This window comes from Furipterus horrens, unplaced genomic scaffold, assembly GCF_987537825.1.
Source record: "Furipterus horrens unplaced genomic scaffold, mFurHor1.1.pri manual_scaffold_2, whole genome shotgun sequence".
Lineage (NCBI taxonomy): Eukaryota > Metazoa > Chordata > Mammalia > Chiroptera > Furipteridae > Furipterus > Furipterus horrens.
This window is the reverse complement of record NW_028327172.1, coordinates 46,795,934-46,815,488: the sequence shown is the minus strand read 5'-3', so window position 1 is coordinate 46,815,488 and position 19,555 is coordinate 46,795,934. Positions and strand designations below refer to the sequence as shown.

General features: G+C 39.7%; 1 protein-coding gene across 2 annotated transcripts; it reads right to left on the bottom strand.

Annotated features, from left to right (window-relative positions):
* Nucleotides 1-2,090: 2,090 nt before the first annotated feature.
* On the bottom strand, nt 2,091-17,963 carry SPCS2 (signal peptidase complex subunit 2). 2 transcript variants are annotated; one of them, XM_090267768.1, is made up of 5 exons: nt 17,821-17,963; nt 11,044-11,127; nt 10,314-10,473; nt 8,730-8,865; nt 2,091-2,849 (listed from the first exon to the last, which is right to left on the bottom strand). In XM_090267768.1, exons 1-5 carry the CDS (start codon nt 17,935-17,937, stop codon nt 2,663-2,665), a joined length of 684 nt encoding a protein of 227 aa, XP_090123894.1. In that variant the 5' UTR covers nt 17,938-17,963; the 3' UTR covers nt 2,091-2,662. The 2 variants fall into 2 exon arrangements, with proteins under 2 accessions (XP_090123894.1, XP_090123895.1); XM_090267769.1 differs by lacking the exon at nt 17,821-17,963 and adding an exon at nt 13,884-13,949.
* Between the last annotated feature and the right edge of the window lie 1,592 nt (nt 17,964-19,555).

Below are 19,555 nucleotides of genomic sequence, written 5' to 3'. Positions count from 1 at the left end.
GGCAAACAGTGTCAACCAGATGGATGGAGTGTCAGATATGGCACCTGCCTGCTGGCTCTGTGGAACTCAGGAAAGGGACAATGGCCTTAGCCCACCTTTCTGTCTGGGAAAAGCTGTCCCCAGCTTCCACCTTGATGCCAGAGACTTCAGTTCCTCCTTGTATGCCACTGGTGCCTTTCAAGCTGCTACCCAGGTGCTGGAACTCAGAAGGAATAAGTCTGAGTCAGTCCATAAGTGCATTAGGGAGAATATCTTGGAACTCTTAACAGTTTCTTCCACTAACATAATCCCTGATGGTTTTTGTAGCCAGAAGTTATGGGACTTATCTTCCTGGCACAGGGCTGGGAATCCTCAGTCCTGAGACATGCCTCTCAAATTTTTACCCACCAACATGGTTGCAGGACCAGCCTGTTCTGCTTCTCCACCCCTCCTACCAGTCTGGATGGATGTGGTTTCTTTAATTCCGTAGTTGTCAGACTTCCATTCAGCTCAATTTCTGATGGTTCTGAGTAATGGCTGTTCTATATTTTAGTTGTAATTTTGATGTGGTTCTGTGAGGAGGTGAGCCGTGTTTACCTATGCCACCATGTTGACCACAATTCCAGTTATCATATTCTCAAGTCAAAGAGCAAAATGTGATAAGCACTATGTTTTATACAGTGAATATGATTTTAGGTACTAGGTTGTTGGCAACCACTACTAGTGGTTTAAGGAATTGTAGCCCCGGCCTGAGCATGGCGAGCCGCCAGCTTTCTGGCCGCACTTGTCTCTAAGTCTCAACATAAGGCTACGTGCAGAACGTGACTGACAACCACTCAGAGGGTTGCCATGGAATTGGATCAAAGGATGCTCATTATGCTCATTATATTTTAGAACTTGCTCTGCTTTCCTTATCAGCAATGTAGTGTAAGCTATCTTTAGCAGGGAGTATATGAAACCTTGCACCTGGTCCGGATCTTTTATGGACCTTGACGCAGACTGGTCACTGCGACCCCTATACTGCTATGTGTAATCTGTTACTGTCAAACACCTAATGACTATTAACGATTTATGAATTTTAGCCTTGTATTTCTCGTATGTACCCTCCTCAATAAAAGGCATGAGGGATGAAGGTTTGGCTGCTGGTCTCCACTAGAGAGGCAGTCACCTTCCTTCCCCCAGACATAATAAGGTGTCCTGGGTAAAAGTTTGTTCCGCCGTGGTCACAAAGCCTCTGCTGGACAGAGCAACTTCCAACCGAGCCTAGGGTGGGTGTGGCACCTCCGCCATACTAGGTTCAGCTAGAATTATATTTCTATAAGGACAGAGGGACAATACTCCTAAAGGTCACAGGATCTAGACAAGCATCCAAGTCTTCTCTGACCACAGTAGGACAATACTGGAAAGGATGCTGCTCACAATTTTGGAGCCAGACTGCCCAAGTTTAAATCATAGTTTTATCACTAGCTATGTGACAAATTATTCAACTTCCGTGCCTCAGTTCCTTCAAGCTATAAAATGGGATGATAGTACCCACTTCTTAGGATTTTGCGGGCATTTGTGAGTAATACATGTAAAGTACTTGGAACACAACCTGACAACAGTAAGTACTGGGTGTCAGTACTGTTATCTTTAGAAAGCTACCAGTTCCTCACTACAGGTTCTCAGGGGCCTCTAACCAGTAAAAAACCCTAGAAATGAAAGGAACCTACAGTACAGTAAGATGTTAACACTTGCTGCTCTGTTCCTTCCATCAAAACTATCCAACAGCCCTGGCTGGTGTGGCTCAGTGGATTGAGTACCAGCCTGGGAACCAAGGGGTTACCGTTCAGTTCCCAATCAGGGCACATGGTTGCAGGCCAGGTCCCCAGCTGGGGGTGTGCGAGAGGCAACCACACATTGATGTTTCTCTCTCTCTCTCTCTCCCTTCCTCTCTTTCTAAAAATAAGTAAATAAAATCTTTGAAATAATAAAAAAAAACTATCCATCAAAAATTCTTTTTCTTCACACCTTTTTCCTTTTATTGAAAAAAAATTTTAATGGCATTTAATAAAGGACACAAACAAATCAGAAAATCAACAGGGATATACTAGTGAAAAGCATAGACAATATAAAACTAAAAATGTCATTGGCTTCTTTAATTGGTTAAGAACACACAAAATGTAACAGGCAGAAGGTCTGTTTTAAACAAATGAAAAAGCTATGGTTTTTTTTTCCCCCAATTCACCCCAAGTTAAATATACGCACACCACAAAAAATGGTGTGTGAAGACCTACACAAGAAATTGTATCCTGAATTGAGGGAAACAGCTATTAAAACAGGAATTAACACAATAAAATCAGCAACAGATTAGCAATTTTAAAAACTGAGTCTTTAAACACTGCATGGCACAGAACTATACTATACTGCTAGATATGAAGGAGAAAGTCTTTTCAGTTTTTAGCAAAAATGTTTTTCCAGAAAAGCAAATCAGGACAATGTAATCAATAGACCAAGGAGGCTACAACTAGCTATCAGAGCTATAATTTCTCATATTTCAGATAGAAAACCCTACTTATCCAGAAGGGACTGAATTTCAGGACAAAACAGGAACATGTAACATTTCTTACTTTTCTCTGCTTCTTTCCCCCTCAACCACTGATTCCGCATGATCCTTCAAAAAGATGGCTGTTTTTAGAATTGGCTATTTTATTTTTCTTTCTGTGGCAAGACTGTCATGGAGCTTGGATATTTCAGGCTCATAGGCATCCATGACCAGTGTCCCACTGTGGTCAAAAAACTTAGCAATGGACTTCGTGAACTCAGCTTGTCGCTGCTGCTTTGTTCTCCCACTGATGAAGGTCAGCTTCAGAGTGTATTTGTCATCAAACCTAAGAAAAGATAATAAAAAAACCAAACATAGAAATTCAACCAGTAACAGTCCAGCGCCAAGTATTTTCGAAGAACAGAGCTAAGAGGCCTACACGAAGATTTATTCTCTTAAAAAAAAAAAAAAAAAAAAAAATTCCAAAGCTTCTGCCTTCAAAATAGAGAGATTCTGACTCATAGGTGTTTCCCTGTCTTCCTGATCTAATTGCTATGTACCTCCTTTACCTTGTTATAGACTGTTATTAAACCATATGGACCATCTTCTCTCACCTCTGGACTTTTACACTTGTTATAGAAGAAGAGTCTTCCTAGTAGACACTTCTCTCCATTCCAACTGACTGGTTCACATTTATTAATACCAGGGCATAAACTTCTCTGGGAAAGCTTTTCCAAACTGGATCAGATGTCTCTCCTTTATCTTCCAAGGCACCCATCAATCAACAGTCAAATACTGAGTGCATATCATATGCCAGGTTTAATGATAGGCTCCCATATTATCAATGAAATTACCTATTGAAATAATGCTTACGTATTTGTATTCCTCACTGGAATCAGAGATTCTTTGAGGGCAAGAATTCTGTCTTATCCGTATTCTATGCTTAGCTTGGCACTTGGTGGAGAATCATATTTTAATGCATAAATGAAGAACCCCTGTCTTCACAGATGTTCCCCAGTTCCAAGCTGCTCAGTCTTTAATACCCTGTAACCAATCTAGCTTCAGGTTCCACCCTGATCCCAGGCCACAGGTGTGTTTTACTCCATGAACTCCAGCGATTCCTTAGCTACTCCTTAAGGTATCTTAAAAGCCTTTACTATCTCTAACCATTCAAGGTTTATGACATCAGCCTCTGGCAGGCTGACATTTCTCCCCAACCTCACCTGTTTCTGCCTCCATATAATTAGGGCATATCCAGTGGATTGTCAGGTTGCTATTACCTTTATAGAGGAAGCAGTTGCTTGACCTGTTTCTACATATTTAAAATAGGAAAACTACCACCTACTTTTCAGGATTACTGTTATGGTTAAAACAGTGCCTATCATTAACCATTGAAATAAATCCTAACTCAAAAAAACTGTCTTCTAGCCAGTTACTCTCAACCTGAATAGCTAGGAACTATATTCAACACCTCAAAAATTTTTCTAAAGCTTGACCAACTGCTCCTGATACCACAGTAATATTTGGACTTTGGGCCCAATTCCATTGACAGTTCAATGGCTTTGATGGCAGAACATGATCTGATCAGTTGTGATCTAATGCATTTTAGAAACAGTGAAACATTAATTCAAGAAATATTTTATTCAGCCCCAACAATGCATGTCAGGCAGTTTTAGATGCTAAGGATATACAGCAGTGAACACAATACAAATCTCTCTGCCTTTTGGAAGTTTTAGTATATGTAAGGAAACACACAATAAAATTTTAAAAAATACAATGTTTCTTTTAAATATGGTAGGTAGGAAAGACTTCAACAAGCTATTGTTTGAGCAGAGCCCTAAAGAAGATACAAAAACAAACTACGTGAAAAAAGAATATTCCAGGTAGAGGAACAGTAAATGCAATGGTTCTGAGGTAAGAACATGTTTGGAATGTGAAGAACAGAAAAGAGACCAAAGAGAAGGAACATAATGAAGAGGGAGAGGCTAAAAGCCATAGAAGATGAGAGATGTATGTGCTTATGTGTGGGGGGTGCAGAGAATAAATAAGTATGGATTTCTAAGCTATGCTTAAGACTTTTAGTTTTTTCTCTGAGTGAAGGTTTGAGCAGAGGATTGAGTTAATCTGCCTTAAATTTTAAAAGGATCACTTGTGCTCTGAACAGTGTGGTTCAGCTGGTTGGGCATCATCCCACAAAGCGAAAGGTAGCCAGTTCAATTCTAGGTCAGGTCCCTGGTTGGGGTATGTACAAGAGGCAACCAATGTTTCTCTCTCACATCTATGCTTCTCTCCTTCTCTTTCTCCCTCTCTTGCCCTCCCTCTAAAAATAAACGAAGTCTTAAATTACAAAAAAAAGGGTCACTTTGCCTGCTGCACTGGGAATAGACTGGACAGGGATAGCAGCTGCAGAGGTCCATTATGATATTATTACAGTAGCCTAATTGAGAGTTGATAGTAGCAAAGGAGATGGTAAGTAGCACACTGAATATATTTAGAAGGAAGGGCCGACAGGATTTGTTGGGAGGACTGAGAGACAAGAGTCAAAATTATTCCTGAGTTTTGGCCTAAGTAATTAGAAGGATGGAGTTGCCATTTATTGAGACTGGAAATGCAGATTTAAATGAGGGCTAGCAGAGTTAAGCTTGGATGTGTTAATTTTTAGATGCTCATTAGGATCCAGTGTCAAATAGAAATCTGGGAAATATTTGGAGCTCAGAGTAGAAATCTAGGATAAAAATTCTGACTTAAAGATCTTCATCATATAGTTGGTATTTAAGATCTTGAAAGTCTAGTAAGATTACACCTAGTGAGGGAATATAGAGAAGAGGTGCTAGGAACAAGCACCGACCAAGCACCGATCGCATTTCAAATTTAGAAAAAGGAAATAGTGAAGAATTACAAAAGAGACTAAGGAACAGATGGTTAAGGTAAGAAGAAAATTAGAAGATTATGGTATCCTAGAAGCCTAGTTAAAAAAAGAGAAGTGTAACAAGGAGAGTAATCCACTGTGTCAAATGCTGCTGATAGGTCAAGTACAATGAGGAAAGAAAAGCGAAGACAACATATCAGGAGATAATGGGAGTTCTTAAGAAGAAAAGGGGGGTGGCAGAGAAATGAGAACAATGTGCAACAAGAATAAGGGGAAAAAAACAATTTATTTCCAGTTGAGAGAAATTACAGTTTGTTTGTATGCCAGAGAGAGTAATTCAGCAAAAGGAAAAACATGAAGTAAATGAGAAGCGGTAAGAATCTAGTGGACACTGCTGGGAATATACCGTAAGAATCCCGAAACACCAATTCAAAAGAACCTATGCTCCCCTATGTTCATAGCAGCACTATTTAAAACAGCCAAGTGCTGGAAACAGCCTAAGTGCCCATCACTAGATGAGTGGATCAAAAAATTGTGGTACATTTAACACAATGGGATACTATGCAGCAGAAAGAAATAAGGAACTCCTACCCTTCACGACAACATGGATGAAACTGCAGAGTATTATGCTAAATGAAATAAGCCAGTCAGTGAAAGACAAATACCATATGATCTTACTTAATAAGAATCTAATGAACAAGATAAACTAATGAGCAAAGTAAAACCAGAGACATGGAAACACGGAACAGACTGACAGTGGCCAGAGGGAGGGGAGAGGGGGATAATGGTGGGAAGAAGGGGGAAGGGACTAGTCAAAGAACACGTATGAATGACCCATGGACACGGACAACAATGTGGGGATTGACTGTGGGAATGGGGGGTGGACTGGGAGGACGGCAAAGGAGGAAAAATTGGGACAACTGTAATAGACTAACAATAAAATAAAAATAAAAATTTCATCTGGAAAAAAAAAATCTAGTGGACAAATGGAGAGAAGGCTTCACATAGGAACTCAGAAAGGCAGAATATGATAAACAGGTAATAATGCAAGACTGATGGTTACTTATTCTTCTCAAGTACAAAAGAAGCTGAGAGTAAAGGTGCAGGAGGAGGAGAAGAGGTTTGAAGATAAGAGAAAAAGGCATGAAAGAGCTTCTAGGACATGAGAGAGTAAAATGACATGGAATCTAAACTGGGTTAGGAGAAAGTGAGGGGAAGAGGGACAGTGAAAAGGCGTTAGGTATGGCGCTGAAGAACTGTTAGGACAAGAGAACTACAAGGAGATAAACCAGAAAAGTAGGAAGCAGTGGTCGGAGCATGAGATACTTAAAACTGAAATTACTGGATAATTAGTTATCAGTAACAGGAAAGTCTGGGGTATGCCCAGGGAAATAAGTGCTTAAGACTTGGTAGAAAATGAGATAATCAGAAAAAAGAAAAACTGAGAGGCCAAAGTACTGGAATAGTCATACACTAGGATACTGAATCACAAAGACTTCTGGAAAGAGCTATGTGAGAGAGAGTGCCAATGAACCAGAACTCTTCAAGGAAAGAGAAGTGGGTCTGGATTTAACTGCAATCACAAAGAACAGAGGTGGCCTATTTCTCTCCACAGGCACCAACAACTGCAGCTGGTAAAAATCAGTAGGGGATATGGAAAAATCAGAACCCTCATACACTGCTAGGGGGGTTGTAAAATGGTGCAGCCGTTTTGGAAAGCAATTACCTAAGAAATGAAAATGAATGTCCACATAAAAACTTGTACACAAATGTTTAGAGCAGCATTATTCATAATAGCCAAAAGGTGGAAACAACTCAAATGTCCATCAACTAATAAATGGATAAGCAAAATGTGGTATATACGTGCAGAGGAATATTATTCAGAATAAAAAGGAATAAAATATTGATAAATGCTATACCATGGGTGAACCTTAGAAACATTAGGCTAAGTGAAAGAAGCCCGTCACAAAAAATCATATATGATTCATTCACATGAAATATCCAAAACAAGAAAATCTATAGTGACAGAAAGTAGATAAGTGGTTACTTAAGGTTGTGGGGAATGGGAATATAGGGAGATGATAGTTAAAGAGTACAGGCATTCTTTTTGAGGTGATGAAAATGTTCTAAAGTTGAATGCGGTGATAGCTGCAAATATCGGTAAATACACTAGCAACCACTGAACTGTACAGTTTAAATGCCTAAACTGTTTGGTATGTTAATTATATTTCAATAAAGCTGTTTTAAAAAACACATGTCAGAATGAAAATAATGAAATCAATATGTCGTTATGGTCTAGAATCCTCCAACTACTTCAGTGGCCTGGCAGAGGGTGCAGATTTAGGATGGCTGAGGCCCAAAGGGCAGGTAGGAACCCTGACAGGAGGAGATCAGAACACAGCTGCATCATCAGAATGAAGGGCTCCTCCTCCTCACAGGCATCTCCTTAAGTTGGTAATGAGAGGCTTTTTGGCATTGATGCTGTACTTACCTTCATATTAGTGTACTTATAACTTGAGAGCTTATTATATGCTAGAAACTCCACATCTTTTTAGGATTGTGACTAAGAGCATGAATTCTGGGCTCGGGCATAGGTTGTAATAGCTTCTAGAATTCACTTTTGAGCTGTATGACCCTGGACGAGTTGAACCATTTGCACCTGTGTTCTTATTTATAAAATGAATTGTTCTAAAGTTTATATAAGATTATGCACTTAGCATAATACCCACTATATGTTCAATAAAATTTTGCTATTATTATAACTAGTATCTCATCTTCCCAACAACTCTCCAAGTTATTTTTGACCCTGCTAAAGTTAGAAAGAGATGAGCTGGAATTTGAACCCTTTTCTGGATACTTAGAAAAACCTCAGTTGTCAGCTGGACAAAGTTATAGCCACTGCTGGTCAGAAACAGACTGAACTGTCCTCTGAGTTGCCTGGTACATTGCTTCAGAGATTCTTGATTGCACAGAGTATACTCAGGATCACAGAAGAAATGGAAGTTAATGGGGGTTCTTCCAAGATAACTGACTTCACACCTTTGGCCTTTATAATTCTGCACTCTGACCGACTCAGTTAGTTAGCGACAAGGAAAACAGAGACTCATTCTTCATTCTTCCACCAAAGTACTTTCTTCCAGAGTTTATCCTCAGAGCATATTTGTGGTAATGCAAGCTCAGAACTGCAATGCTCAGAAAAACTTTTTAGATCATGCATACCCCTTTCTTCACTTTACATGACTAATATCATACTATGATCTGCATAGAATAGGCATACAATAGTCTGTTGTTGATAATGACTCAATATCCAGGAAAAAACCAACACCAGGATTAAAGAATCTGTGAGGATAGTCATACCTTTTGAGACTGGAGGACAGTTGCCAAATATCATCAGGATCCATTCCTGTAGGATCTTTCCTGTGGGCCACGAGAAAGATGCTCTTCTCCTTATATGAGGTATAAATGGTCAGGATACCCATCATCACAAAATAGGTTCAAACAAAGTTAAGGGGAAAATACACAAACATATACACCAAAGAGAATACACACAAATTGACAAGCAAGAGCTACCAAAACTACTCTTAAAAAAATGTTCTGTCTTGCTGCAAAAAACACTGAAATTTAGTTTTTTCATTTTCATCCTTATGTTTATGTACCAAGAGAAGCAAGGCTCTCTCAGGTTAGAATATTTCAAAGGGAAATACTTCAAAAGGGAAGAAAGAAAAGGAGTACAGGGCATAAACCAGCTCTCGTCTTTTCTGTTTAAGGATAACATTTATAGATTTGTCAACTTATACTTATTTCTCTATAAAATACAAAACCAATAATCACAGTGCACCTGATCAAGCTCAACCAATTTCAAGGGTCATTAAAAGAGAAGATAACTGACTTCAGATTAGTTTACTATAAGAACAATTACTTCCTATATGCACAGAGGTTATTATTATATTCAGTTTTTGACAGTGTTAACTACCGTTTTGAGAACCTACTATGTATCAGAAATTGGCATAAGAGCTTTTTATACATTGTGTAATTTAAATTTATAACAGTTTGAGGCAGGGAAGTATAATGCAAAGTATATGGTCTTTGGAGTGAAGCAGCCTTAGATTTGAATTCTGGCTTTTAACCAACACAACTTTGATAAATTACTTCCTTCCCCAAGGCTTAACTGTCACCTCTAAAATGGGGATAATACTGACTTTTTAGTTTTAAGTGTCTAGCACACAGGAGACATTTATAAAAGTAGTCATTACTCGTCGGCAGCCGTCCGTCTCGAGAGACGATGGTGTAGCTTCTTAAGAGTCTATCTGCACCGCCGAGAATGGCTGTGCAGTCCGACTCGGGAGTGACCCGGTATCTGTCTCCTCCCGTGTTGAATCGACATCTTGCGATGACGCTGGAGTGTCCTCTCCAGTGAAGCTGAAGCTACAGAGCCTGGGCAGGGTGATATGGAGGGTCTGCTGTTGCCCATGCAGCAGACCCCCCCTCTCTTTGCAGCTGAAGGGTCCAAGGGAAAGACGGAGTCAATACAGCTTGGCTTCAGGTGCGCCGCAGGAGTTGCCGGTGTTGACTACAACGTCAAACCGCCTTAGGGACTCCGGCTCCGGATTTTCTGTCGGGGTTTACTCCCTTAGCCTTTCCCCTGAAGAGGTATGCCGCAAGGCAGCGGAGGTTTTTTGGAGTCAGAGTTTTCCTTCTCTGATTATAGTAATCTCTATATTAATAATTGAATATAATTAAAGGTAAAATAACCATTTTAAACCTCAAATATCAGTGATAATTATTACATAAATTTACAGATTCCCACAACTGATAATGTAAAATTCTAACATTAGCAGGCCCTCAGATCAAAGTCTATTTTTTGTAAGGAGCAGGGAGGTTATCAGTAGAGATTATAAGATAGTCACTAAAAAACAAACTTGAGTATAAATAAAGGATATGATATGACACACAAAGCCAAAACAGGCTTGGACTCTGGAAAGGGGTGCATATAATCCCAAATTAACGCCACTATGGCAAAGAAACAGGAGATGGTACAGATGGTGAGGCGACCGTCAATTAGACCAAAATTCTCCACATACTTGTACTTTTCCAGAAGTACCTAGTGAGAAGAACAAGAAATCAAGCTAACAGGAAAGCTTCCTTCCTAGAACCTGCTTTTACTCTTAATTTCCATGATAAAAGCTACATTAGAATCATGTAAGTTACCAAGTAGTTCTCTCCAATCAGAATTTTACCACTCCAAGCAAAAAGTCAAGCTGTTTACAATGAATCCTAGAGAAAAAGTTCATCAACTTCTCATATATTTTTTAATCACCAGGATGAAGCTAAAATTTTCTTTTCCCTTTTTAAATGGAGAGATGACCAGTCATGGATACATGTCTTGTATTTCCTCAACCTTCTTTACCCTTGGCTAATTAACCTCAAAAACAACAGGATGATAGCTTTCTGAAATTGAAATGTTAGAGAATTTGAGAAATTATTTGGGGTAGCTAACATTTATATTTTAATACATGCTCCCCTACATACGCTCTAAAGATTTTAGAAACCGCTTTCTGGCTCAATTCCTAAGACTGAAAACAAAAGTCATTCCAAGTGACAGAAGAAAAAGATCCTGCAAATGAGCCATCAGCTGTACACATGCTAGTAGACCTCCATCTCTATAAAGTACCTTTTTGGCAGAATCATCCAAAGAATTTTTCACAGCTGATCCATCCCATTTGTCAATTTTTACAGGCTTATCATCAATCTTCCACTGTAAAACAAATAGAGTTGTGCATCAGGAGACAAGGTATCTTACTGAAAATAAAATTAACTACTTCCTTAAGAACATCCTTAAGTATAGGTATCATTGACTCTTTGTCTTCTGATGTTGGACAGCTAAAAGACAAAACACTTAGAAATGAAGGTGAAGGAGAAGAGGGTCACTAGAATCAGGTGGCACTCATGATATTGCCCGTCTCCATGCTAAGAAGTCAAAATCTACAAGCCCCAAACTAGAACACTTGCATGGACTACAGAGACTACAGTGTGAACTCACAAATCCTATCCCTGTCTACCCAAATATGAGTATAGAGAAGATCTCCACTTGGTCCTCCTTTCATTCTGTGACAATGGAACTCAGAAAATATATATCCATGGACTTTCAGACAGTAACAAAATGAGGAAGGTTTCCATTAATATATCATCGTCACCTAACAACTTTTATGTTATACCAGCATATCTTAACTATAGGAAAATCCAGTTTAGTCTGTTAGAAAGAACATTCTGAATTAAAAACCAAGTTATACCACACATGACTTTTGGACAAACCCTGCTTCAATTTCCCTCATCTACAGAGGCTGAGAAAGGTTACCAAATATTGTGTTACTTAGAGGCAAGTGATTCTCTCAAACACTGTTGGCAGAAATTCAAAATAGTATACCACCTATGAAAAACAATTTAACACCTTGGATTCAATTTCCCACTTCTGGGAATGTTTCTATATCTGCACAGACATGAAATAATATACAAGGCTATAAAGCAGCAGCATTTATAAAAGTAATTATTATATATTCATCACATAGATATCTCAGTGGAGATGGCAAGTAGGCAGTTGGACATATAAATCTGAGGCTCAGAGGAGAGGTCTAGGTTGTAAATATAAACGTGGAAGTCATCAACTTATAGATGATATTTAAGCCATGACACTGGGTATCTCTTTGGGATGAGTGTAGATAGAGGAGAGGGCCAGAGGCGTGGCAATATTTATAGGTCAGGAAGAAGACCAAAAAATAAGCAAACAAAAAAACAAGAAAGAAAGTGACAGACCACTGAAGGAGGAAGAAAACCAGGGACTCGTAGTGTTTCTGAAGCCACATAAAATACTTTAAGAAAGAAGTAATCAAAGAGTCAAATACTACTGAAAGGTCAAGTAATATGAAAACTACTATTGAGATTTGATAAGAGGCAGGTCACAGTAGAGAAATGGTACAGGGACCTGGACAGATGGAGATTATTAACTTCTGTGATATCACTGAGTTACAACAATGGTGAATAAGCAGTTAATAATAATATCAATAGTTTGAAGCTTCAAAGGTTACTTCATAAACTCTGTGAAGATTTTTTAAGTTTAAAATACAATTCACATACTATAAAATTCACCATTTTAAAATGTACAATTCAGCAGTTTTTAAATTAAACTCACAAGGCTGTGAAACTATCACCATTATCTAATTCCAGAATACGTTCATCACCCTAACAAGAAACCCCATACCCATAAGCAGTCACTCCCCTCCCATCCACCCTCCGTCCCTGACAACCATTAATCTTTTTGTCTGAGTGGATCTGCCTATTGTGGACATTTCATATACTAAATGGAATTACACAATATGCAGCCTTTTGTGACTAACTTCTCTCACTGAACATTTTAAAGGTTCATCTATGTTGTAACATGTATCAGTACTTCATTCCTATTTATAGTCAAATATTTCACTGCATGGATATGCCACATTTTGTTTATCCAAACATCTATCAATGTGTCCAACTTTTGGCTATTGTGAATAATACTGCTATAATTATTTGTGTATACATTTTGGTGCAGACATACATTTTCAATTCTCTTGGGGTTATAACTAGAAGTGGAATATGACAAGTCATACGGTAACTCTATGCTCAACTTTCTGAGGAAATGATACACTGTTTTCCAAAATGTTTGCCTCACTTTACATTCCCACCAGCAATGTAAAAGGGTTCCAATTTCTCCACATCTTAACCCTTTTTTTCCCTTTTTATTATAGCCATACTAGTGGGTGTGAAGTGGTATCTCACTGTGGTTTTGATTTGTCTAATATGTTGAGCATCTTTTCATATGCTTATTGGTCATCTGTATAGCTTTTATGGAGAAATACCTATTCACGTACTTTATTCTTTTTAAAATTGGACTGTCTTTATTGTTGAGTTTAAAGATTCTTATATATAGACACTAGACCCTTATTAGATATATGATTTGCAAATATTTTATTCTGTAGCTTGTCTTTTCACTTTCTTGACAGTGTCCCTTGACAGAAAGATGCTTTTAATTTTAAAGTAAAATTAAAAGTAAATTTAAAGTAAAAAATAATGAGTATTGAGATGCTATTACAGGTTAGTTTGCAGCACAATGTTAAAAAGCCAGCACCTTGTTTCTTTACACCCTATTTCTTTAAACAGACACATACACACACACGCACTTACAGTAATGCCATAAAACTGTTCATTGTCTTTGTCAGAGCTGGGTCAATATACAGGTATACCACCCAGAAGATACAGATCACTGAGAGTAAGATACATGACCTGTCTACGGACACATAGTTGGTAGGCGACAAAACCAAGGCTTAAGCCTAAGTCTTCCTATCTCAAAACAGATGTTCTTTCCACTATTACATTAGCTAGAACATGACCTGCTCCAGCATGAGAAGCAATGTACTGAGTAAGGTAAGAGAACTGGATTAAGAAATGAGGAAGCCAGGTTCTGGATTATTAACAACTCACTGTGTGGTCTTGGGCAATTTGCTTCATCTTTCCATCTCCAATTGTGTCCATGTCTATAAAATGAGGAGGCTGAGACAGATGAGCTTCAAGGTCTTTTTCCATTAATAAACATTTTAGATAAACCACTACTGATTAGGCAGAATAATTTAAAAAACAAGCCAACAAAAAAAACTTTAAACATGTCAGAACCAGAAAGGATTTAAAAAGTCATCTAGGACACTCAACCTGGAAGTAACTATTAAAATGTAGAGGAAATAAATGAAAACATACAGATGTCCAGGTCCCACCTTCAGAGAATCCAATTCAGGTCTGGGATGAGGTCCAAAAATCTGTTATCTTTAACTAGAGCCCCAAGGTGGTCTGATGTAGACATTCTCCATGTCCTGTTATAAAAAATACTTATCTAAGGAAGCTGAAGCCCAGAATAACCACTAGTTAGCAGCAGCTATATGTATTTTGTTGTGCCAGACGCCACCTTTTAAGGTAAATACTACAATCATTGCCATTGTACAGATGAAGAAATTGAGATACAAAGAGATTTACTAACTTGCCCAGGAATATACACCGTGTACGTAGCAAACAGTATTCAAAGTCAGACAGATGGCCCAGCCCCCAAGCCTGTATTCTCAGCTAGTACTAAGATATAAAAGCTGGACTTGAAGATTAAGCTGACAGTCCAGCCAGAAGACAGAAATCCAGCTATGAGGTAAAAAGGGTGTGGGTATAGCTTTTAGAAAGCATGGTTTAATATCCCATTTTAATAGCCAAAACAAATCTGGTCAGGAGACAGAGATCTAGATAATAAGTTAAAAGGATTTGGGTGTAGCTTCTGGAAAGAATGGTTTAATACAACACATTAACTTTAATAGCCAAAACAAATTAAGCAAGCAGTTTTTTTCTTTATAGCCTGCTATGTAGAACAAAATGTTTTGATGTATTTTAGACAAGATAATTTACTGCAATGATCTAAGCTATTCTGTGATGAAATTTAGAAGACTTTATTTGCATACCTATTTTTAAGATCAGGAAACTAGAATTGCTTTGTTCTTAAAGTCAGTTTCAGAAGAACAGAAATTCACATCTGCTTACGAAAAGCTATAAGCACATTTACATCTCTTTATTACATTTGTTTATGGCAACTGAAACTACAGCTGCAGAAATTTTTAAAGAAACCTCCTAAAAATTTAGAAAAATCAAATTAAAGACACTGTAATGTAACAGCCTTTCATTCCCCCGGAGCGAAAGCTTCTCAATTCATTCAGATCCTAACCACTGAGAATAACATTTTCCCCCATATTCTCTTCCACAGTACCCATAATTTTCACACAACTAGAGGCTGATCCTGAAGACTGAGATTTTCTTCCACTTAATTCAATACTGCCAGTTACTTATTCCAGAACCTCTCGTGGGAAACTAGACAAATCCAATTGGAATAATAATACAAGACAGTATGTTACATTAAGTGACAACTTAACTCCCATGTGCCATAAATGCTAGAAATGAAGTTTTCCAACAGAAAGTACCTAAGCAGGTCTTGACTTATTTCTATCTTACTTCTTAGCTAATTCCGCCCAGTGCTCCTTTGTGAGTCCTTCTATCTATTTCTGTTATCCAATTTGGAAGTTCTCATCACCTTGTCATTCTACTGTTATAGCCCTTTACAAAGAACATTTACCAATATTATACATTTTAATATTTACAAGCCAGTAATATGTATATATGAGCATCCACAATATTTACATAAGAAAATTTGAGTTCAGTAACACCAAGTAACTTATCCAAGGCCATGTAGCTTTTAATATGCTGCACTAGAACTCAAACTTGTCTTTTTGTATTAAACCTTACACAACTATGGTATAAGGCGTTACTAGAAGGCTTTTAGTTTTTACCTCTCCAAACTATCTGAATAATTTTCAAAACCCTTCAACAGCTTCCTACTCCTACTTCAAGCAATCCATGCCCTCTTCTTGCCACCACAGGTCTCTTAGAGAAACATCAGGCACCATCTGTGTACCTTTGTTCAAGGGCATTACGTGGTGCATGCCTCCCCTCTCCCCCCAAAATAAGGTCCCAGCTCCACATTCAGACAAGAAGTCATCCCCTGGGGACTTTAGTCCCTTACCAATTAGGTCTCAGGAATAATTTTCTCTCTCTCATTTGAACTTCTATAAAAAGTACATAACTGACTACACCAAATACTTCTATGTTTAACATTCTGGGTGCCCCATGTTCTACACTCAGCAATACTGAGTACTTTCTGACAGTAGGATTCTTGATTTATTCTTCTGCCATCACACATTTGTATTAGACACTATAGGTTACACAGGTCATTAGTGCCTATCATCTCATTTGATTCTGCCCAAAACCCTAACATTTCAGATTTAGGAAGGGAAGCTCAGTGAGGTTAACTAAGTCTTCATACAGTCTTAAAGTAGCAAAGCTACTTCAAAGCTCAAATCTATGATCCCAAAATCCAGGTTCTTTCAATAACACAACGGTGCCATATACTTTTCACTAATCACTATCTTAGCAAAATGTACGTTTAATGTTTGCTGGCGATAATCCAAATAAAGGGAAGAACAAAAGCAGTTAATGGGATAGGATGAGCACAGGCTGGGAGCTGCTCATCCAGCGGGAAGGCAGGCAGGACTTGTATACAACAATTGCCATCAATTCCCAATACTCTCACATGTCTTGGAACAATTTACCATTCCAGCCCCCAGAACACATTCCTGTCCCTCAAAAGGAGTTAAGAGCGTGAGAATCATGTCATTCAAAACCAATGGCACCCAAAAAGAGAAGCAAAGAGATCAGGACTCCTCAACATGACTGTGTATTCATGTCTTAAGTACCTACCCCGTGTTAGGCATAGGGAAGTCTGAAAGCTGTTTTCAATTAAAGTAAAAAAAATCTTGATTATTGACTATATTAAAGAGCCCATGCTTAACATTTCTCATCAACAAACTGGCCCAGGGCTGTACAGTGAGAACACTGGAAGGGACCTTAAGGTACATTTGAGGCTAAATCCCTCTGCTCACAGATGAGAAAACAAGATGTAAAGAAAGACAAGACATATTTCAAGGTCACTCAGCTAATCAAGAGACAGAACCAGTCCTAGGACGCAGATCTCTATGCAATTGTTTCTTCCAAGATGCTATGCAAGGACAAGAAGGGCCAAACCAAGAACAGAGTTTTCTTTTTTTCTTTTCTTTTAAATCCTTCTTGCTAGGACCACAGTTTTTTTAAAAATGGACGGGAGAAGGGGGAAAGAGGCACGTAGGAATATGCAGCAAGCTCGTGAATTCGATTCACCTAGACACTTGGAGGCAGAAAGCAGGGGGAAATGAGCGGGGCGGTGGGGGAGGGTGAAGACAGCAAGAGAAAAGAAAAATCTTGAAGGCTTCCTGTCAGCCCAACGGGGGAAGTCAATACTCAACCAAGTTCAGTATTCCGGGTACCGTGATAAAACGCCTAGAAACTTCAGAAAGAACAAAGGCTAAGGAGCAGTTTGGAATCCGTAGCGACATGCAAGAGTGGTGGGGAGTTTGGGGACTACTGACTTCCAGCAGCTACTTTCATTCCCTCGGGCTTGAGTTTTCTCCATCGGTGAAATGGGCACATTCAACAGAAGCCCCAAGCACCACAGAGGAAAACTGACGGCCGCCTGAAAACGTGGAAATAATCAAGTTATCCTAGGAAGCTGTGGTGACAGATATGAAAGGCCAGGAACACTTCTGAGATGTAAAAAAGACCTAAAGAGGAAAGAGCCCGGTCTCAGGTGCAGAAGACGGCAAGCGCCGGTAAGGTTCCCACGGTGGGCCAGACCAGTACTCCGTTAAGAAACCTCTGTAGAAAAGGGGGGCGGAGATGGGAAGGTGCTGTCACCGCCTCTCAGGCCTCCGCTGGCCTGGACTGTCCCCAAGAACTGGCTCCTCACCTTATCTAACAAGCCGCTGCGGCCACTACCTGTCCCGCAGCTTGGGCCACTGCCAGACCCACTACCGCCTCCGCCGCCACCACTTCTCCCGCCTTGTGCAACCGCCGCCGCCGCCATCTTGTCTGCCTCTGCGTCCCCCTCCCACTCCTACTTGTCCGAAGCCGATTGGCTGAAGCCCACGTCGTGACGTGTCGCGTGGAGTCCTGACTGACGCGAGGTTGCCGGCAGGAGTGGCCGCGGCGCTTGCCGGGATTTGTAGTAGTTAGACGCTCCGGCAGCCGGTTGCTACCCATACGGCTAGAGGCCGCGTCGCGGTTACTAAGTGGTGGAAAAGGTACTGGCAGGCGCCACTGTGGAGCGGCTCCAAGATTCCCGTGAGGCTCGCAGGCGCGCATCCCGCCAGACCGGGACGTCGCCCCCGCGAACGTCTCGGAGGCGGAAGCGACGCCGGAGGCAGGTGCGGCTGAAAACTTAGCTTGCGGGAGGAGTTAAGAGTCTCCCCTGCCCCGAACTTAAAATTTCCAAAGGGGCGTTAGGAGGTCGTTCTTCAGATTTTTCTAGCCCTGTTACAGTACTTACCAGTTAATATCTTTAGTGACTGTCATCTTAGCCATTAGCAATGTTTTTGTGTTATAGAGAACTCGTTCACTGAGTGACTACTGTCTGCCAGGCAGTGTCCTATCTGCATTTATTTATTTTTTATGTAAGTATGGTTGGTATATAGTATTAAATTTGTTTCCAGTATATAATATAGTGATTCAGCATTTATATACTTTACAACGTGATCACCACACTAAGTCTAGGAATTCCTGTCACTGTGCAGATGTATCACAATATTACTGACTATATTTCCCTCTACCTTTTTCACCTCTTCCCCTTTCCCTATGGCAACCATCAATATGATCTCTATTTTTATGAGTCTGTTTTTGTTTTGTTTGTTTTATCTTTTAGGTTACACATATAAGTGAAATACTGTATTTGTATTCCTGTGACTTTACTGAGCATAATACAGTACCTTGCCATGTTGTCGCAAATGGGAAGATTTCATTCTACAGTATTTCATTTTTTCTTGTAGATTTTTTGAAATGCCGGATGGCAGAATTTTGTGGTTTTATTAACCCAAATACAATATGCACATAAGCTGTCTATTCATTTTCTTCGCTGAGCAGCCTGGCTTTGGGATTGGTGACTCTTATGGGCCCTTGGGCTGCTCTTTCCACAACGGCCTTGTAGTTGCCAAAGGAGATGTTGTGAGTAGTCTCTGCACAGTAAGATTTGTTGGACATCAGAAGCACTTCAAGCTACCTAATGTTGTGGACCAGGAGCTTCTAATAGCCCCTGGGCAGCATGTGCTTTGTTTTCTTTTTGTTCCCATAGCCAATGCTGAGCCGCAAGATCAGTGCCTTAAATCTTTTGTGTGCCATATTTTCAGTGTCTCTGAGTTTTTGCACTTTATGCTTAATTTTGACCCATCAGCCTGACTAGTGCCAGTTGAACTTCTTGGTCCTCTTATTGATGATCTTGGGTTTCAACAGGGGTCTGAGGGCAGCCACGAAGCAGAGTAGGAGATGGCTGCCACCTTCATAAGCAGCTCTGAAGAAGAGAGCTCATTCATTTTTATTGCTGAGTAATACTCCATCATCAGAGAAGGAAAACTCTGACTCCAAAAAACCTCCGCTGCCTTGCGGCATACCTCTTCAGGGGAAAGGCTAAGGGAGTAAACCCCGACAGAAAA